A 23,165-nucleotide genomic window follows, 5' to 3' on the forward strand; every position below is an offset into this window, starting at 1 on the left:
GAACATAAGTTTAAATAACTTTTTTTGGTTTTGTTTTCTTCATATTTTAATTCATATGTATGTATGTGAATATCGTAATATGTAATGATCAATAATTTGTGTTGGAAAATGTGCGTGTTTCATGCAATACAATTAGTGTAATATACAGGTCTATACTGTATACTTATGCATCCAAGGTGTTCGGCTACAGATGAAACAAAATTTACAGGCCGATTGTTAAAATCAAAATAGAATAAAAATCTAGAATAAAAAATTGTTTTTTAGTTACTAATAATTAAAACTCGACAAAAATATGCCTTTGCATGAATAAACCTCCGTAGCCTAGATCCCAGCTGTATGTCGCGTAACCGAAAAATCATGCGATCTCTCACAACACAAAACAAACACACCATTCTCAATGACCGTATTCTAGGTGATACCTGTGCGATCCAAGAACATCGTACTTATCGCTCGGATTGTCTGAAATTTGATCTTTGTTAGATCACGCGCATACCCCGTATACTACCACGCAAAATGTTGAACAGATCCCCGGCCATTTGAGAAGAATGGAGAAAATATCCGTTTTCTTCATTGCGCTGTACTTTTATTCATCCATTGCTATCGGCAAAATACAAAAAACATGTAAAATATGTTCTCTAAATATTTCACGGCATTATTAAATAATATATAACTTTCAAATTTTTTGTTTAACTTTTGATAAACCTATAGAAACGTTATGCTCTCTCCGATTTTGATGATTTTTGAATATGTTATGAAGCTCAATACTTTGAACAATTTTTTCCATATAATTTTTCTATATAGTCAGAACCATCAGAACCAGTGTATTTTTGTCTTCTCCATTAGTATTTATAACTGCTTATCTTCTGTTTATAAATGAACTGTATATGCGAGGCTGCAAGAAATGTCTGTTATTTACACAGGGGATATATACAGTTACGTATATAGGGAAGAGTCGTACAATGCCGCCAAAAGTAGTTCTGATTGTTTTCACTAGATATTAGCATTTTGTTTGAATAAAGAAATAAATATAACAATTTTGTGTAACATATTTCGGTACCATATTGTTTATTCCACTGTTTTCACTGTTCTGGTGCGTTAAGCGTTACGTTGATATTCCGAGTGTTAAAAGTTATTTACTCAAAATTAATTTCTCTCCTTTTATTAAATTCCATTTATATTACAACTCATTTTTGAAATTTTTCTTTTCATCAATTCTAGCCCAAGGTATAACAAAAAGAACTTTGAATGGTCGGTACTGCATAACTCTCTCCTATATAGTATAATGCTAAAGCGACTGATGCATTCATCAATACTCAGCTGAAACTACTGTACTTAAAAACGTGAAAATTAGACAGTGTGCTTCTTTTAAGATGTAGGCATGGAATAAGAAATGATTTCTGGAAATACGGACCTTACAAGGGGAAATTGCCACTAGCGACTAAAAGAGATGCAAACACTACCAGATTACTTAATTCTACGTAGAATTATTTGCAGTGGTAGCGTTTATTCGATTTTTTGCGAAGAGACGCGATCTCAAGAAGCGCGTCAGCGGGGGTCGTAAATTCCCGATATACAACGATATACAATTGACGCCACGAAACTGATCGATCCCCTATTTCGTTTAGGATAATAGAGGTAGTTGAATTAATTATAACGCTGAGGTAACAAGTTATAATGTACTCTTTACTTGAACAACAATTGTAGACAAGATGATTACGCTCGTTGCGTATAATCTAATTAACATATATATGTCGGAGATGAAAGAACACCGGAACCCCTCCTTGGATTCGCGGGAATACCGTAACGTTGTAACTTAGATTAAACAAATGCCGCTCCGATTGTTCGAGATTTATGATCATGAGCTTAGGCTCGAGGCGACAATCAGTCGCCGAACGTAGCCGCGATCAAAGGGATGAACGTTTTATCTAACAAAGGCACAGAGTAACTCTATACCTCTCCTTAAAAGTAATAGTCGTAGCGACACGCTGCAGTAAATACTTCAATGGTTTCTGTCCCGCGGCCCGCCACACGCAGATTTTGTCCTCCGGGTAAGATGATCGCCGGGTGCCGGCATGCCTTTGCAGTGTATGTTTAGCTAACGTGATGACCCGCTATAAATCTTAAGAGATTTAGTCAAGCGAAGTCCTTCAAATAGACTTTGTTGCAACTACGGGAAGATAGAAGAAACCTATCTTCCACGAACGATACCTCCACTCAAGGGCGGCCAGCATCTCTTTCAAAACGCCGATATGGAGATCGACCAATTAGCAACAGCGCTAATTTCTCTCACCTTTGGAACGAAAGCTTTCTTTGACGAATCCGAGGATCTCATGTCCTTAGATCCACCCATTATAGTTTTCCTCGACGGCATCGTCGAGACGGAGAGTTACTCTCCGGTTCGATCTCGACGACGATTCAAGTAACTCTCGGATACGTAGTGATTGCCCCATGCATTAACATTTTTTTTTTTTTATTTATTTATTTAAATTCACTATTTGTCCAATTTGGACATTTGGTTGAATTTTTTAACGGTTACATTAGCATGTTGGTGGCTACCCCCAGCGGGGTACCATCCTCGTGTTTGTTAGGTTATGTCCTTTATAAGGTCTGCTGGGTGCTTCCTTTTTAGTCTTCTGTCCATATTTGTGATTTTGTATGTTTCCGCAGCTAGCCGGTTTAAGTGTGTTGCTATTCTTGATTTGTATTTCTCGGAGTATCTGCTGATTTCTTCCTTGACCGTTGGCATTCCCAGGTCCCTTCGTATATCTTCGTTTCTGACGTACCAAGGTCCGTTTACTATTGTTCTGAGGATTTTAACCTGTATTACCTCTATTTTGTTTATATGGCTCATTGCTGCCGTCCCCCATAGTGGTATTCCGTACGTCCAGATTGGTTTTATGATCGTTTTATATATTTTTACTTTATTTTCTGTGCTTAGTTTGGATATTTGGCTTGTTAGCCAATGCATTTGTCTCCTTGTTTTCTGTATTTTTCTACTATTGATTTGATGTGTAGTTTCCAGGTGAGTTTTTGATCTAAGTGGAGTCCTAGGTATTTGACATGCTTTGTTTGCGTTATATGCGTACCGTTCAATAGGATGTTTGGTGGTATCTTTTTCCGTAGCGTGAATGTAATATGGTTGCATTTATTGGGGTTTGCTTTTAATTGTTTTTCTTGTAGCCAATTTTCTATTTTTACGATATGTTCTTGTAGTATTTTGACTGCCGTTTCTGGGTTAGTATGCCTGGCTAGTATAGCTGTGTCGTCCGCGAATGTCAATACTGTGCTGTTGGTAGTTGTTGGTATGTTCGCCGTGTATAATGTGTATAGTATTGGGCCTAGGACGCTTCCTTGTGGTACCCCGGCCTTGATGTCTTTAACTTGAGAATGTGTGTCCTTGATTTTTATTACGAAGGTTCTGCTGCTTAGGTAGGATTTTATTAAGTGGTGTATTTGCTCCGGGAATTGTTTCCTAATTGTTTGTAGTAGACTTTCATGGTTAATTTTATCGAATGCTTTCTCTATGTCTATAAAGAGGGCTGTGCAGTATTCCTTGTTTTCTAGTGCTACTATTATTTCGTTTATAAGCCTGTGCATTTGCTCTATCGTGGAGTGTTTGTTTCTGAAACCAAATTGGTGATCCGGTATTAGCTTTTTGTCTCTATTATTGGTTTTATGCGGTCGTATATTATCTTTTCCAGTATTTTGGAAAATACTGGGAGCAGTGATATTGGTCTGTAGGATGCAGTTTGGTGCGGGTCTTTGCCTGGTTTATGTAACATTTTGATTTGTGCTAATTTCCATGGTTTGGGGAAGTATTGAATTCTTAGAATTGCATTGAATATTATTGTAATTAGTCTTATTGCTTTTGGCGGAAGGTTTTTCAAGATTTTACCATTGATTAGGTCGATTCCTGGCGCTTTGTTGTTTTTTGTTTTATCAATTATGTTTCTAATTTCTTGTGCCGATGTTTTAGGTATGGTGTATTCCTTGTCGGCTGTGGTAGTAGTGGTTTGTGGATCCTCCTCCGTATGACTTTTGAGGTTGCTGTTGTTGATAATGTGTGGTGTGAATGTGTTGCAGAGGTGGTTGGAGAATTCTTCAGCTTGTTCTTCGTTGCTTCTTGCCCATGTGTTATCTGCTTTTCTGATTGCCGGGACGGGTATTATTGGCTTCCTTATTTTTTTCGTGGCTTTCCATAGTGAGTAGTTGGTGTTCTCGTGTGTGGAGAGTGTCCCTATGAACTTTGCGAATTCGTTATCGTTGTGCTCCTTTATTTTGTTTTTTATTTCCTTTGCAAGTTTGTTTAAGTGTTTTTTGTTTTCTCGGGTTCTGTATTTTTGCCATTTTGCTTTTGCTTTTCTTTTTTCTTTGATTTTGTCGAGTATTTCTTGCGGGATTGTTATTGTTTGTCTGCTGGTTGGTTCGGGAGTAGTGGTTGTCCTTGCTGCTTCCTGAATAGTTGCTGTCAATGTTGCTACTGCCTGTTCTATGTGTTCAGGAGTTTTTAACGGGATGTTGCAGTTTATTTTGCTTTCTATTATTTCTTTGAAAGTTTGCCATTTGGTGGTTTTGTTGCATAGTGTTTCTGGTTTGCTATAGTGAATTGGTTTGTTTCTGTATTCAATTATTATGGGTGTATGATCGGAGCTGAGCTCGAGGTTGGGTGTTATTTTTAGTTTATTTGTGTTTAGTCCCCTTGTAACTGCAAAGTCCAGAAGATCTGGTTTTTTGTTCAGGTCAGTCGGCCAATGTGTCGGTGTTCCTGTGGATAATATATTGAGGTTATTATTTCTTATGTATTTTTCCAGTGTTCTACCTCGAGGTGTAATGTTTCTTGACCCCCAAAGCGTGTGCTTTGAGTTGTAGTCTCCCGCTGCGATGTACTTGTCCCCTAGGTCCTGGAAGTATTCTTCCCACATTTGTGTTGTTATTTTGTGTCGCGGAGGCACATATACTGCTGACAACTGGAAGTAGTTGCTGCTAGTTTGAACTGTGACAGTGGTTGCTTGTAAATATTCTTTGTTAACTTGGCTGTGTAGATAATGTTTGATATCGTTTCTGACTATCACTGCTGTCCCTCCGTGAGCTTTTCCTGAGGGGTGTTTGGTATCATATATGGTGTAGTATGGTATTTTCAAGTAGCTTTTTGTAGTGAAGTGTGTTTCTGAGACAAGTAGTATGTCTATATTGTTATTGTATATGAATGTTTTAATTTCGAGGGCTCGTTGTTGCAGGCCATTTGAGTTCCAGGCTGCTATTTTTAGAGTGTCCGTTTTTATTTTTTGCTTAGCACGTTTGTAATTAGTTGTAGCATGACTGTGATTTGTTGAGTTTGCTGTTTTAATACTGCATTTTGTTCGCTTATCATTCTGGTTAGCATTTCGGTGTTCTTTATGGATTGTTTGAGTAGTTCTTTGATTTCTGCAGTGTCATTGTTACTATTGCTGTGGTATTGGTTGTGTGTATGTGTTGATTGGCTGGTTATTTGAGCATAGCTTAGACCACCAATGGTGTTGGTGCTGATAGGTTTGGTGTTTGTTGCTTGCTCTGTACTTGGAATTATTTCAGGATTTGTGCTGTCCTGTTGGGCTTGTGTGTTAGTGATTGTTCTGCTTCGTAGGGGCGGGAACAGTTTACGTTGTAATTGTTTTCTTACTTCACATCCTTTATAGCTGGCTGGGTGGTTTCCGTTACAGTTGTAGCATTTAACCTCCTCAATTTTTCCCGTGGATGGGCAGTGTGTCGTGAGATGATTTTTTGCGCATTTAACGCATGCCGGGGTTCTATTACAATAATTTTTGGTGTGTCCGTATTGTTGGCATCTTATGCATTGTGGGATTTCTTTTTTATGCCTGGGTGGCTCCACTTTTACTATTGTGTTTAGTAATTTTTCTATATCGTATATTTCCTTATTGTTGTTTTTAGGTTCTAGTTCAACTAGGAATAGCGGTAGTGGTTGTTTGGTATCGTATTTGTTTATGTTATTTATTGACCTTACTTGGTGTCCGATTTTTGCCAGTTCTTCACTTATTTTTCCGGTATTTGTTTTTGGGTGTAGTCCCCTGATTACTGCTTTGTAGCTCTTGTCTGTTTTGAGCTGAAAAGTGTGATATGCTGCATTTTTTTCCTTTAGTGATCTTGTAATTTTTCTGAATGTTTCTGGGGTGTTGGTTTGTACTTTAACCTGGTCTATTTTTATCTGTTTGATGATGTAGTTGTCTTTTCCTGCGATGTTGTTTAGCAGTTCGATGAGGGGGTCAATTATTTTTGCGTCTACGTATATTGGTGGTGGTTTGGGTGTACGGTTTGTCGGACTTTCCGTTGGGTCCGTTGCTGCCTCTTCTGGCAGTGCGCTGAATGGATTGTGCAGTTTGATATCTTGTAGCCATTGTTTTTTTTCATATGTATCAATTTTCCTCGCGCTTGCGAGCGGGGTTACCTTCCGTTTTTTGCTGGAGGTTGCCACCGTCCAGCTTTCTTCCTGGTGTATTGGTATGTTTTGCTCTTCGTCGGATTGTGTTGTTTCCATAATGTCATCATTTTTCTCTACATATGTAGAGTCTGTAGCTTTATTTATGAAAAATGTTTACCGGAGTTAATTATTTTTATTGGTGGAATCTGCATGATTCCACTTTTTGTCTATTTTTGGCTTTAACTTTGTCCCTATCTCTTCTCTCTTGCCGCACTTTCACTGGAGCACTGTTTCGCACGTCCGTTTAGGTCGCCTGCCCAGGCGGAACTGCATTAACATTGAGTACAACTTAGACGCTAAAGAAGAGTAGAGTTCGTCATCCCGTTGACCGTGGATTCGTTATTGAGCCTAGGATCATCGTCATTAGCTTCTCGAGTATCAAATTATCGCGATTACTTGTCCAATTCCATCATAGTCATATTTGCACTAGTAAATATCTCCTCTATTGCATAATGATCACGTCTAGCGCCAATAGGGATTCGTTTCACGCCTTTAACCCTAACTCTAATCGTAATTCCAACCCGACATATATATATGTTAATTAGATGAGTTATCAAAAGTAGATATAGTTAATGAATATATGTTGACTGAGTTAAAATAGTGAACCCAGTACAGAGATGTTGACTGATCTGTAGTCGTAGATCCAGTAAAGTTCGGCGACGATGCTGTTGTAACGTAAAATCGACACTTGGATTATAAGAGGAAAGAAGGCTGAGTCGCCCAACTTTTAATTTTCTTTTATCGAACTTTTATTATAAATTTAACACTTATAAGAATAGATTGACACTGAACCGGAAGAAGGGGTTGTACAATAACAAGAGCTAGAACAAAAACTTTGTTTGTTTTGGTTTGAGGATGTTGAGGGGCTCGGTGTAGGTTATGATGTGGAAAAAGTTCAGGGGTCGATATCTTATCTCCGATGTAGCTTGCGATGTGATTAATGTCACAGTGTCGCAGAGGAAAACCCTTGCTGGGTGTTGATCGCCCCACCACCGGTCGCTTGTGAGTGAAAATCCCGGGAAAAATGGAAAAACCCATGTTTCCTCACTGTTTACCTGATGAAGCAATAACCATAAGGAACACTTTGACGCGAACGTATTTTATACCACTTATACCAAACGACCTTAACGGTCCAATCGAAATGCTTAGTTTTACGACAGTTCCTTATGACTATTACGGTCCAATTAATTATATTGACGTAGCGAGTGATCGCCTTGACTGAGAGATTGATTTCAGGCTACGCAAAGAGTCACCGGACGAAAAAGGTAACGATAGCTATTTTGCAAATATTTCGGAAATTAAGGCAGACCACAGATTATATGTATAGGAAAAAGTTGTTCAAAATATTGATTTCTATATCATATTTCAAAATCATCGAAATCGGGGAGGACGTGACGTTTCTCCAAATTCACCTTATTATATTTTGTAACTATTTTACATTTTTTCAAATGTGATGTAATTTCTTACTAATACCTAAATCTCATCGAATTACATTGTTAATTTTTGTTATAAACTCTATTTTCATGTATATCCATAAACTTCAAACAATTCTACAAAATACAGATAAACTGAAATTTTAATTTTCGGCATTATAATACAATTTTTGTTATTATCGTTGATTCTACATAAATGAAGTCGTTAAACATGTTTTGCTATAAAAATTGTAAAAACGGTTTGTGATCTTCTGCGATCTTATATATTTATAATACGCTATGTCTCTGTAGGTTTTCTATAACTGAACAAAATTAATCAGTAAATACGACTTATCACCGCTATTTATGAGTTCTGTTCATAAGTCTTTGGAAGAACTGATTTCCTTTTAAAAAATTCTCTTCACTAATATAAACATTCGGGAGAGATTTTTTATCAAATTAAATGTTATTGACAATATCGTCTTCTTTACATATTGGAAATTTTTAGGATGGAAGAAACATAATTTTCATAATAATAAAAGATATTATCTTTTAACGGATCATTTTCCGACGAACACTTCAATAAATATAAAGGAGAACATTGTTTCCAATTCGGATATTATGGTGTACTGCAACAATAAATGCTTAATGATAATATCGCCATCTGTAAGGGATAAACGTATCATTGGACCCGACTTTGGACGATTAGATTACCGACAGAGTGATTAACCTTTTCGTTGCGAACAGCGCTTATAGGCGTTTAGCCATAGTCGCTCTCTCCGAGCGAAGAGCGCCTGTAGATGCTCAGTTACAGTATCTTTTTCCGAGCATCGTGTCACCCGCGCGACCGTTCTCCCACTGTTACGCCGTCTGTTTAAAGAGCAATTCATTTCTGAGCGCTCCGCAGCGACAGGGTTTACAGATAAATCGAATGTACACGATTTTGTTTTCTCCCAGTCTTGTGTAACTACGTTTTCAGATCAGTCGAACGTTAAAGCGTTAAGCGGAATGTACCTAATTGAAATGTAACAGTTAATTATCGTAGTACAAGTTTCTTTTTCCCATTGACCAGTAAATTTCAATAGGTTATGAAATCAGACCAGTAAAGAAGTTCGTAGCAGGTGTTAGAGTAACAGCAAGATGAGACAAATCCTGATGCGCTCAAAAGAATCGTTAGATGACATATTAAAAGATAAGAAGGTAAGTGGTGTAGGTATAAGGCTGTGGTGCAAAAAATCTTTATAAACTTAAGATCGACGAGAAGGCAATGCCAGTGTAAACAAGCATAACGACAAATTCATACATTTTTTTCAGAAAAAATTGAGATAGAGAGATCCGGATACTATCAGCAGTTTCGCCAATAAAAATATGACAATTGACATAATAATACAGAAGTAATACAGAAGAGTGGGATTCAAGAAATGTACAAGACTATGCATCAAGGGAAATTTCAATAGAAAACCATTTCCCAAGATATCGAACAGACTAGCAAAGCTTCTGCGGACCCATAAAAACGATTACATTAGGAGGAAGACGATATATGCTGACAATGATCGACGATTACATTGGATGTATCGAATTATGCCTAATGACATACAAATCCGGACAAATTAAACATTATATAGAAACGATGAAAAGGAATTTGGTAAACTACCATTGACATTGAAGTCAGATCGCGAAAATGAGTACGGTAATAATGAATTGATGAATTTATATTTGAAGAAATAGGGTATTGCAAGTGAATTCGCAATACCGTATTCCCTCCAGCAAAACGATAAATCAGAGATATAGAAATACTAGATGGAAATAACGCGATACGCTAATTGATGTTGGAGGGGCAAAAGATTTTGGGGAGAAGAGGTAATAACCGTAAAATATTTGATAAGTAGATTGTCGTACAAAACAAATGAATGCCCGCCATACAAAATATAAAATGGTTGAAAATTACAAATATAAAATGTGCATATTTTCGGATGTAAAGCGTATGCCGAGATCCTTGATGAACAAGGGCGAAACGAATAAAGTTACCATAAGTAGAGACGTCATTTTTCTAGAAGAAACAGCAGGGAAATCAATACCAAATAAATCCGTGGGTTTAGAAGAAAATAAGGTAGACAATAGAACTAAGATAGAAATAGATATCAACATTAATAGTACAACAAAAGAGGAAGATAAGCGTGTTATAGAGGAAGAAAAATTAACGACAGACACGCAAAGCAACACTGTAAGAGACAATCCTAAAGGATTAACAAAGACATAGCGCCAGCGAGATTAAGCATGGATGGTTGGTATAGAACAGAATCACGTCGAAGAACCAAAGGTAAATAAGTGCATCATCAATGGACTGAAAAAACTACAGTACGAATATGCCGAAACAGATCCTTGTCTATGCATAAAAGCGAACAGAAAAAGTAAAAGATATATTGTAATATATATGAATGACGCCACATTAACAACTAATAATCATGTGGAAAAAACTAACTTGGAAAAAGGGCTATCAGAATCATATAACATAGAAAAATTAGGAAAAATATTCAACAGTATAAAGAGAAATTGACAAAAGTGGGGTGTAGTGTATACACCCGACTCATTGACGGTGCCATTAATATGTATAGACTGTAGGTCCTCAGAAATAAAAATTCAGGGGATTTAAATATTTAGGACTGAGCATGTTAGGAGACGGGTCTTCCTGAACCGACCCAAACATTATGTTAAGTATTCTTGAGTATTGAATGTGGTCATGCGTTGTCTTGCATGGACCATACGATTTCCACACATAACTGTGCATATACGCACATACATACATATAAAATAAAAAATGAAGAAACACAAAAGCAACTGCAAAAGATTATTTAAATTTATACTCAAAGGATTAATTAAGATATTTTTTATAGACTAATCTGTAATAATGTAAGTTAATTTATAAGCAAGTGAAAACTTATGTGACGACACTCGACAACAAATACCGCCACTCGAGACTAACTCGCAACGGACACGGCAGCTTTACAAACTACCACCAACTAAATATAATCTTCTCCACGCTAAACAACAAAAAATCCTCCGGCTTCGATGGCATCCCAAACATTTTGCTCAAACGCTTACCAAACAAAATAAAATGATACTACACAATACTCTGCAACAATGCGCTAAATAACACGTATTTCCCCAGAAAATGGAAAACAGCCAAACTCATAGCAATTACAAAAAAAGATAAAGACGGTTCATCACCTGCGAACCTACGACCTATAAGCCTCCTCCCCAACATAAGCAAAGTATACGAAATGGTCATAAACAACCTCTTTGCCGTCTTCTGCGCAAAAAATAAGGTAATCCCGGAAAATCAATTCGGCTTCCGGCACAAGCATTCCACAATCCACGCAATAAATAAACTTACGTCGGACATCTGCTGGACACTTAACGCAAAGCAACGAGTAGCTGCCTGCCTAATAGACCTCGAAAAAGCACAGTCGACACAGTCTGGATCCCAGGACTTATTTACTAAATGATTAAAAAGAACTTTCCAGAATACCTAATTAAAATAGTCTGGGACGTGATAACAAACAAAACATTCTTAATGGCCGACGGTTCACACACATCAAGCAAAGAATTCTCCATTGCACGGTCTGCAACAAGGAACAGTAAATTCCCCGCTACTCTTCAGTATCTACAATAACGACTTACAAAACCTCTTTAACCTCAACACATCCACCCATAAACGCTCCATAGCCTTCGCGGATGACCTAATCATCTACGTAACAGGCCGCAAAACCGAAACGATAAGAACAGAACTGCAAGAACTCTTTAACAAAATTAACGAATACTACGACTCATGGAAACTAAAAATCAATGGAAGCAAATGCGAAACCATACTATTTAGATCCAAGACAAGTAAAATCGGCCCAATAGAAAGGGAACACTGTAAAAAATTCCATCTAAAAGAAAAAGCAAACGAAGGGGATCTCATACCACACAAAAACTGCGTAAAATATCTAGGAGTAAATATAGATGAAAAACTAAACTACAAACAACACATCGAAATTCAACTCTCCAAAGCCAGCAAAGCATTCTGGAAAACAAAAAGACTGTTTTACTCTAGACATCTCAACAGCAAAGTAAAAATCCTGTGCTACCAAACGTTAATTAGACCTATTATAACCTACGGCTGCCCAATTTGGTACAACATACCAGCTTCACTAATGGAAAAAATTCGCATATTCGAAAGAAAATGCATCAGAGCTTACCTGAGCATTTACAGATCAGAACACAGCGGATACAAAAAATACGAAAAAAATAAAAAAATATACGACTTAGCCAACATCCACCGCATCGACTGTCACATCTTAAAACTAACAAGAAACCACTTCGTGCAAGCTGCGAAGATAAAAGAAAATAGCTTAATCTTCGGTTGCTTATTCCCAAACGACGCATATTACAAACATACTCTGATAAAAGGCTACATCCCCCCCCCCCCCGAAGCTTTTCTATATCTAGACAAAAGAAACTATCTCCAAGACCAAAATAACATCCCAATAATTTATCATATACAAAGAAAAATAAGGATTAAATCAATACAATACGAGGAAAACTTTGATGGACGGACTGCCGACACTAGGTGGTGATACAACATGGCCCTCCCCCAAAAGGATACAGAAGAAAAGCACAGAAAAAACACAAAAAAATATTGGTGGATACGGAACCCATAACAAAAACAACAAGATAAAGAGCTACAGAACGGCAACGCTCAAATTTACCACTGTATAAAATTGTAAATATGTAAATAATGTAAATATGTAAATAAATATTGTAATAATCCCACAGGACACGCCTCCCCACCCCTCCCATTCCACCCTATCTCATCCCTTCCCAAATAGACTAACGAACTGTCCTGTTTTTGCGACCACGCTTTCAGGACAGAAATGGAAATATCCTTCATAAGCACCGCGCTACAGCGGCTTAAATTTAAGTTACAAAAGTAATCTTAAAAAAAAAAAAATGTAATATTGCATGGCTATGTCGTACCCTCGCGTATCGGTACTTTTGCCTGAACCACCCCACAACCAGAATTCATCGTTTATTATGGAAAATACAAATACGTAATACACAAAATCTGGTAATAATAAACAAATAAAAAAAAAGACACGGCAGCGCAGTTGTTAACTCCTTAGGTTTCGAACGTTCGGGACCCGGGTTCGATTCCCGACGCCCGTTATCCGATTTTTCTTCCACGCATCAAAATAGAAGAATAATTAGCAGTACCCCAGTAAGTGACATCTACAACCGACAACTACAATCATCACGTACAACATATACCACCTCTGCAATTATATTTATCATGTTGAATAGCTTTTTTAAGTTTTCGTTTTCGTTGCCCAAATGATATTATCCTTCCAATACAATTTTAACCATTCACAAAAGTCTTATAAGATTTTAACTAGAAATATTGCCAGGATGATAGTTGAATGTTTTCTATTTCTATTTCTATCATGAAATTGAGATAGTCATGATATTTGGGTCCTGCAATTGAGGCAGTGGAGATTCTGTTTATTAGATGAGTTTTGAAAACCTTTCTATCTCTTTTGTATATTCTTCAAGTTTAAAATAATATCCTTGGTTCACGTCTTAATTCGTTATGCGCAGCGTGTCTTCGATATCTTTTCTTCTGCATACGATTGCGAATTACTCTGATGTTTTATTATGACCGTTATGCATCACCAGGCATTGCTTATTCAAACTACTCTATAGTGTATAATTAATAACTAATTTACAATGTACTACGTTATAGAATTACTTTGACGTTTAAAATTGGAAAAATTATTATATTCTGAGAATTGTAAATAACATACAATATTATTGTAATTCTTGAGCATAAGTTTTCAATCAGGGGATGACCTGGCTGCCTATTGATTGTCTAAATAACCAAAATGCAACTTTCAGCTTTTACTAGAGGAACAGAGAAAGATTGGGAGAGAGAGAGGAAGAAAGAAAAAAAGAGAGAAAGAGAGAGAAGAAGAGAGACAGAAAAAGAGGAAGAAAGAAAGATAAGGAGAAAGAGAGGAGAGAGAGAGAGAGAGAGAGAGAGAGAGAGAGGAAGAGAGAATGATAGGGAGAGGAGGAGACAAAGAGAAAGGTAAACAAAGAAAGAAAGAGAGAGAAATAATTATATAATAAATTCAATTGTGAACAAATTTCTGACTACATGAAGTTTGAAGAATGTATAATACGGTTTTGAATACTTTTTGAATACATCTAGTGAATGAAGTGTTTGCTTCCTTAATAGTCATACCCTTGCTTTCAAAAAGGACTGCTCAGGTATTGTGACTGCTTTTAATTAATTTCGGCCATATAAGAAAAACAAAAGCATTGGGGAAAAATATTGTAAATTATTTTTGTAAATGCACTCTGCACCATTACCTTTTCATGTTTCATCGAATTTGGTAAGAGAGTGAAACAGTTCTATAAGAGCAGAATCATTTCGACAGCCAAAGACAAACGTTAGAAGAACTGTATAAACATAAAGTTAATTGGCTATATACAATTGTATATATAGAGTTAATTGTACTTTTAGTGCAAGTTTAAAGGTGAAACTGTAGAAAAGCTATATTCTCTTCTATTTCGATGATTTTAGGATTTTTTTTTTTTTTTAATCAATTCTTTTCATTCTCAATTTTTCCAATTTGAACATTTGGTAGAATTTTTTTTCTGTTATATTATCATGTGGGTGGCTACCCTCAGCGGGATACCATCCTCGGGTTTGCTAGGTTATATCCTTTACAAGGTCTGCTGGGTGTTTCCTTTTTATTTTGTTCATATGGCTCATTGCTGCTGTCCCCCATAGTGGTATTCCGTACGTCCAGATTGGTTTTATGATCGTTTTATATATTTATAATTTATTTTCTATGCTTAATTCGGATTTTCGGCTTGTTAGCCAATGCATTTGTCTCCTTGTTTTCTGTATTTTTTCTATTATTGATTTAGTATGCAGTTTCCATGTGAGTTGTGTATCTAAGTGGAGTTCTAGGTATTTGACTTGCTTTGTTTGTGTTATGTGCGTGCCGTTCAGAAGGATGTTCGGTGGTATCTGTTTTCGCAGTGTGAATGTAATATGGTTGCATTTATTGGGGTTATATACTATTTGACGATAATTATACAAAATGATTATTCATAATAAATTTATTTCGCAGTTCGAGCTGTTTCTAATTATAAGAACCGTTACATTGCAAGACATAAACAGATGTCCAAATATTATTATAACATGAAAATAAGACAATTTTTTATTAAAAATCTATTATATAATTAAATGTTCTTTGCTACGAAGAAATTGTTCACATATTTTCAAGCTACAATACACGGTTTATATTTTCGTAGAATACGCATCATGATATTTAGATCAACCTCTCATACAGAAAGCGACAAATATAAAGATAGTGAAGTATCCGAATATTAATGTAAGTAAGTACATAACATGAATCGTTAACTAATTTTCACGTGTAAAGGAAATTAATGTATAAAAATGGATTGATATAAATCAGAAAATGAAAGTAAAAAAGTTACAGCGTGTTTTGTAACGGATGACATGAAATCTAAAGATTACTTTTATACATCCTATAATCTATAATCTATAAATATATATAAAATACAAAAGTTTCTGATTCACTCATGAAAGTCCACTCCAAATCGTTGTAGCTAAAAAAGCGAGATTTAAACATCATACTTCTTCTATAACGTAGACATAAAATGAGACAAGATTTTGGAAATACCTGTCCTAAAAAAATAAAACGGGGTAGCTTTTTTTTAAAGGATACCCATATTCCATGAATTTCTAAAGTTAGGATGTGAAATTCGACATATGAACTTCTCATCGGAGGTAGATAAATATGTATTCCGAAATTCAATTTCTAAATAGTGTTCAAACGGAAGGTAATAAACATATATTGCCATAAAAATAAATACTGTGCGATGCCGCGGGCGAGCAACTAGTGTAACATAAAATGAACAATCCAAAAATTGCATTTGAGGATTCGTTTATTGGTTATTGCCATTTAAAAATTTATCACAATATCCTTGATTGAGGATTACTGTGTTCTTCATCGCTTAGATTGTATTATATTTTTCCATATAGACTTGTTTTTCCTGGTCTTAAGACCATTTTAGAAGATTTTCAAAAGTAAATAAGTAATTAGTCGTAAGTTTGTGTCCCTAAAAAATGACATTAAAGTTATTTGCTGTTATATTTTTAATATTTAAGTTAATTGAAAGATATTGGTTGAAAATTCTAAATTTATGGTTTCGTTAATATACAGGATCCGACGGAATGACATGTAGAAGCTTATGAAAGGTCAGAAAAAACATAGAATAAATTTGTTTTATTTTCAATTTAGTTTTCAAGAAAATCAAATTTGGAAGATCGCGGCGTTTCCACGCTGTTATGGTAAAATTACGATCCGTCGAGCGACATATAACGCGTAACTTATGCCGAACAATCAGTTTTTGTTCAAATACACGATGATGAGTTACAAGACTAGATACATTGTGTCAACGTGATCTGTTCTTTGAGAACTTGTAATGGTAATTTATCAACTGCTGTTCACTATTGCAGAGAGCAATATCCTAATCAGCGTGTTCCAGATATAGGAATTATTCAAAGAATATGGCGAAGTCGTTTAGAACTTGAATCTTTCGCATCTTGGCGTCGAGATTGCGGTCGTGCCTATCGACGAACACTTATCGAAGACAATGTTTTGGAAAATATTGACAACAATTCTGTAATTCGTGTAACTTCATTGTCTCGTAATTATGACGTCAGTGAAAAGACCATCCGTCGCATATTACGTGATAATAGAATGTATCCGTATCATACAACACGAGTGTATGCATTGTGTATGCATGAGTGATGACGTACCACGAATGGCATTTTCGCATTGGTTAATTTGAACAACATAATAGTAATAGTAGTCCATAATAGTAATGTCCATAATACAAATCCATGATCCTCCACAATTTCTTATGAAACACAAGAAACTCATTTCCAGGAAAATTGAGTATTAACATTTGGGTTGGAATAGTCGGTAATCACATAATCGGACCGCACTTTTTGCTATATTCTCTAACGGAATAGATTTACTGAAATTTTCTTCGTGAGGACTTGTCAACATTGTTAGACGATGTGCCTTATCGTATTCAACAACGACTGATCTCCCAGCATGATAGTGCTTTAAGGCACACTTTACCAATGTACTAAAAAGACTTCTAAACGATAATTATCGTTATTGAATAGGCGAAGAAGGAACAATCGCCTGGTCTTCAAAGTTTCCACATTTAAACACCTAAACTTTTATTTGTGAAGACACATTACAGAAAAAGTATATAGTGCAGATATCGAAAGTCGGGATCAGTTAGTATAAGCAATCAATCACGCGTTTGAGGAATTGTGAACGAAATACGCTATCAAAGGTTTATGCTGCACAATTAGACAGGCACAGCTATGTATCCGACAACAAGGATAACATTTTCAACGATATTGTACTTAATAAAACAGAATCTTTTTCATTTATAAATTTTATTTATTTCATTTATGAAAACATGACACGCGTTATACGCCAGTCGAAGGAACGTAACGTTACAAAAAACTTTATTCTATATCTTTTTCTTATATTTTCATAAGGAATTATGTCGTATCCTCTTTTACATGTTATTCCTTTTATCGGACCGATTCTTGTTATGTCTTGTCCTGTACAGACCCTGTATGTTCGTCACTACACGAGTATATATTTTCACTATGGGTTACAGCGTGTAATCGGAGAAATGGTGACCTATGTCAAAGAGGCGCAACAATACGAAAGAGAAATTTTCTGCAAGTATATTGCAAGATGTAGCACCCTTTACGGAAGTTGCATGTTATTCGCATACGTGACTGTGACTATCTTTTTGCTAGGACCAGTAATCTTGTCAACTTCTTTTCCATTAGATGCAGAATATCCATTTAACGTTAATTACACGCCTGTAAATGCTATAATATATTTGCATCAATCTATTGTTTGCTGTCAATGCGCTGCAAATATATGTCTATGCATATCTGGTGCGCTTTTACTTTGGTTTACGGCTGCAAGATTCGAATGTTTGGCCGTGGAATTCAAAAAAAGTTCAAATATTGATATGGTGATCACTTGCGTAAAGAAACAATTACATTTAAGGAGGTAAGTGTAATATTTTCCACGACATATAGGCTAAATAGTACATTTTCATTCATCGTAAATGGATTTTTATTATAGATATGCAAACGAAGTGATCAATTCTTTTCGTTTCCTAATACTTTATACTACAATAGTAACAACATTTACTATAACTTTGTCTTGTATTATAGTATTCATGGTAAGTTATACTTACGATATTAAACATACAACTAATACATAGCTAATTTTTAATGCAATTTACAAGCAGAACCCACCATTAATTGTGAAAATGCAGTTCATGGCCGCATGTCTCACTGTACTCACGGAAATTTATATGTATGCGTGGCCAGCGGATCACATGAAGGATATGGTAAATCATGTTCTATAATATCATCTATACAGTCAATCAAATAAGTTTACATACACACCTTGAATATAAAATATTATACTAAAAACGTTCTGTATGAATTTTTTAACAAATTAAAACATATTGTAAAACATATAATAGAACTGTAACACACTTAAATTCGGTTTCATCTTTAATAAGAAAAAAGAAATAAAAATCCTATAAAATACAACGTTGCAGAATTACATACATCTGTTATATTTACATGTAATAATAAAAATAGGCTTAATATTATACTAATATCTTGTAGGTCCAATAGATCCCTGACATAAACATCCATAATGTACTGCTGTCTCCTTTATCATTGAAAAAGTTAAAAGTTTTATAATTTCTAATGTAGATTTAATCCAAAATTTGTATGAGTTAAATGTTTTGGCTTTTAAAATTCTTTTTAAAAATACGTTAATAATAAATTGTATTAATAGCTAAATACAAATGATTTTGTGACAAAGTACATTTTCAATTTTTTTAGTAAGTCAGATGTAGAAAATTCGAGGTATATGTAGACTTCCGTGACTGACTGTATGTATTCTATGGGTTATATTTTCCTAAACTCAGTCAATCTTCCATGATATTTAGAGCGCAAACGTATCACAGAGTGTGTACGACATAACTTGGTATGAACAGACTTTAGAAATGCAAAAGGATCTACTAAACGTATTAGTATATCAAAAACCAGTGATTATTTCCATCACTTATCTAGTGCCAGAACTTTCTTTGCGTTATTATTGTTCGGTAAAGCAAGTTAAAATTCGGATATCAATAATTATACTGAATGAATTACTCAAAGATAACGAATACTAAATTCGTATTATTTCAGTACCTGTCCAATGCTTTCTCCATCTTCAACTCTTTGCGCATCTTATTGTCAGTAAATAATTCAGCACAATAAATATTATCTTCTAATAATATGGAGAAGCCTTTATTGTAATAATCATGGTTGAGAATGAGGAGCAAATTCCGCTACCAATAACATATCAACAAAGATGAACATATATCAAGATTATAATTCCTTTTTATTTAAGAGAAATCGATGTTCATATCATTATCGGTTTAGAACAAAAAGTTCTGCAATATTTTCTTTGACCCGCTTCATTATTTCTAATATTGTGAACTTATTACGTATTTTGAGATGCATTTAGCAATGTATAAAGTGTATGTTGGGATAATAATATCTTTATGAAAAAGAGCGTTTAGCAACTACCGAGGTTTGCTAATCATCTTTTAATTAAGAACCTGAGGAACAATGAAATTAAGTCAAATCGATATTCTACTGTTTATTATTAATGTTATATTTCAAATTTCGGATGAAAAGGGTTTATTTTTAAAAATTTGATTGTAGGATACTTAATGTGGGGTGCTCTTCGCATTGTCCACTCTGCCTGTATCTAAGTATACGTTATTCCTATGCCTCTGTTATGTTGGTCAGAGCCGATCAAGCATAAGTTATGTTACGTCCTGTTACCCTCTACATAAACCAGAATCCATCCCTCGGACAAGACGGCCACCAACTGTACAAATATAATTAGTCGAACCGTAATAATCCTAATGAACGGCCATGAAATTAAACAGTTTTTACTTTAACGTCAAGACCCTTAATTGCTACAAAACATCTTTCAAGTCGAAAAGTTCCTTAGAGATTGTTCAATCCGGTAAAAAATGGGAAAAGCGAGTTTCTCCCATGATCGACGGTCATCTCCACCAGCAAACTACCGTTGGTAGGGCGACCGGCACCCATCACTAGTTCCGTATAAGTACCGCTTTCGCGAACAAAACATAACTTCATATATATCAAGTTGTTAGTCATCTCTTCACCTTGTATTCTCCGAGCAAAGGTTGTTGGAATAAAGTGTATATATAACCAGTTAACTCAGTATTATGATCATATGAACCACTCCTATTATCTTAATCGAAATAGAAGATCGGCGGATTCGTGGCATCGTCATCGTACCGTAACGGGAATTTACGATTCTCGTTGGCGCGCTCTATCGTGTCCGCGTCTCTCTGCGAGAGGTCGAACACGGTGCGACACGCGACTTGATTCTTTGACGAGATTTCACGGCTTAATAGTTAGTAATGCTGTCATAACTTCTTTAATTTTACTTGTTTTTGTGTGAATGTTTTTTAAACATACTAGTGAGATCTTTTCGATTAATAAAACATGATATAATATGGACCGCACTCACTTCTTTAATGCTTATTATAAAACTTATTTTACTACATTATCGTCTTGATTATATTAGAAAAGTGGATTGTTAGTTACATTTGCAATAATAATAATATTATAGTATTTCTAATATAATAAATCTATAAATTACAGAAGTACAGTAGTACACAATATTTTACATTAAATTATCTTTACAATGAGATGATATGTATTATATATAAATATGTAATAGATTTGACACACAAGAAGTTTTGAATCATTTAACGTGATTGAAAAATTTTTCAAGTCTTATATTCATTAAAAACGAATAATATGCAACAATTATTTTATGAGTAATCCATATTTAGAAGCTTACAAATCTTTATTAGCGTAAGAACATGTACTTACCAACTTTTTGTTCAATATTTATTGCTCAAGAAAAATATTGTAAAAATTTGACGATACACCGAATACAGGTTGGTGCCTTTGCACTGTAAAATATTAATCTTTCGAACGTTCCTTTCATGCATAAAAACTTAAAACGAAAGAAATTTAAGCATGGTATTTATTATAGTAATTAATTAATACATTGATTTTTCGATGTATCTGCAATAAGTGGAAGCTAGTTAATGACAACGCTTTTCCAGAGTCGATAAACAATCACGATTTAGAAGATTTTTCAGGTTTAGTGAGTTACTTCCGTCAATTAAAGTAGCCATTCACCAATTTGTTGCATAAGGCTGCGAAAATCTCTTGGCGACAGGAACAGGCCGAAGCATTTAACGAAATCAGAACCTTTCTTCGTAATATATGATCATTGCACGGAAGTAGAAATTCATATAGAGCGTGCATGTTGGGTTTAGTCGCTGCATTACTTCAAAGACAGGGGAAACACGTTATCATTTGTATGTGTTGGAAGCTCTTGCTATAGTTAACGCACTCTAAAAACTTATTATGTAATTAATTATGCAATTGAGTACAACAAGTACGTTGAAAGAAACGAAGTAGTGGACGAGCTGAGTAGAAGTTTGGTCGAAGCAAAAGAGATAGTAGATGTTGTGGCACCACCAGTTTAGGATAACACCCCACCAAGGTGGAAGATCAAGGAAAGGGACGACGATCTGCTTCAAGCGACCGCAATAGTGGCTGCTTGGAACTGGGAGGCCTCGACGACGCCGACGGAAACAAGCGTGGAGGAGGAGGCCGAGAACCTCCGCCGAGTCATGACGGCAATATGGCACATCCATGCCGCGAAACACGCTGGACACCGGACGAAGCAGAGCCGTGTATTGGTGGACGCTACGAGAAAGAAGTCTTATTGCGCTACCGAGCGTACCGCATGCTACAGCGCTCGCTACAAAAGGAGATCAAGGTCGCGAAGGACCGTGTCTGGTCGGAACAGGTCGAAGCAGTCGAGTCCAGCCCATGGTGAAGGCCATACAAGACGATGACACGAAAACTTCGCACGAAGAGCCTCTGGCAACGACGGAGATGGAACCGGCGCTGCTGCTGCAGATCATCGGAACGCTCTTCCCCCCGCAAGAGGAAAATGCGGCAGAACAGTCGCGGGGAACAACCTGGGTGGTGGAATGGGCAGACGACTGGGAAGTCACGGAAGAAAACCAGAGACCAGAAAGAAAGAAAAAAAGTCACGGAAGAAAAACGGAGACCAGAAGAATGGCCTCCCGCAACGTAGCGCCGGGCCCGGACGGAATCTCTGGCCGGATCTAGGAGGAAAGTGATGAGGGTCATCATGTGCTCCCTGGAGCACTCCTGTCACACGCGTAGAATGGTCATCGTGGAGTTTCAATCGGTAAGAGTCCGACACTACTCTGCTGTTACCGATTATTAGCAGCAGCGGAGTGTGGAGGATTTGTCCACGTGCAAAAAAAGTTTAGGATAGCACCCATTGGATGACGACGCTACAACGACCACGATTTTAGCGTGACAAAACAGACTCGAAATGGGCGATCAAAATGCACACACAAAATTCATCATTTATAGAAGTATAGTCCATTTTGCGAATCGTGTACGAATTTATATCTCACTATGGCAAATCTGGTCGTATAATTACGGACAGAAGTGTAGCATTTCGGCGTATATTTTTCAAGAATTCCGTAAATATGCGAAGACTCAATATATTAAGGTAGCGACAAGCGCATTACGAGCGAATGATTAACTAGAGTGTATTTTTGAATTTTCTATCAGCGACAACTGATTCAATTATCGGGGAATATTGGACCAAGAAATTGTGTCAAATGCAATGAACGATAAATAATTCTCAGTATAGAATAAAGAGGTGAACTCCATGCAACATCGTTCTTAATCATAAGGTCATAGGGTTATTTGAATGCCTAACAACACGAGAAATTCGCTTTCGAGCTCAATGAAACAGTAAGTAGACAAGAAGCGGATGCGGACGTTATAATGTTACTCGAAAAAAATAAACAGTTTCAAAGACGACAATTTGATAAGGGGCGGATTGCCTCGCGAAGAAGCAAGGTAGGCGATTTGGTGTTAATGAAGGCCGAGTCGACGGGAACCAGACACAATCGAA

General features: G+C 36.1%; 1 protein-coding gene and 1 long non-coding RNA gene across 2 annotated transcripts in view; both read left to right on the top strand.

Annotated features, from left to right (window-relative positions):
- LOC126924383 (odorant receptor 22c-like) overlaps positions 1–20,305 on the top strand; it is a 34,166-nt gene extending 13,861 nt beyond the window's left edge. Inside the window, exons 2-6 of the mRNA XM_050738792.1 lie at positions 17,674–18,080; positions 18,156–18,255; positions 18,325–18,426; positions 19,042–19,197; positions 19,283–20,305. Of these exons, the coding sequence (XP_050594749.1) occupies positions 17,674–18,080; positions 18,156–18,255; positions 18,325–18,426; positions 19,042–19,197; positions 19,283–19,354 (837 nt within the window). The 3' untranslated portion in view covers positions 19,355–20,305. The remainder of the gene's footprint in view (positions 1–17,673; positions 18,081–18,155; positions 18,256–18,324; positions 18,427–19,041; positions 19,198–19,282) is intronic.
- Positions 1–23,165, top strand: part of LOC126924388 (uncharacterized) — a 52,033-nt gene that overhangs the window by 23,172 nt on the left and 5,696 nt on the right. The window lies entirely within an intron of this gene.

The sequence above is a fragment of the Bombus affinis genome, chromosome 2 (genome assembly GCF_024516045.1).
Source record: "Bombus affinis isolate iyBomAffi1 chromosome 2, iyBomAffi1.2, whole genome shotgun sequence".
NCBI classification, from domain to species: domain Eukaryota; kingdom Metazoa; phylum Arthropoda; class Insecta; order Hymenoptera; family Apidae; genus Bombus; species Bombus affinis.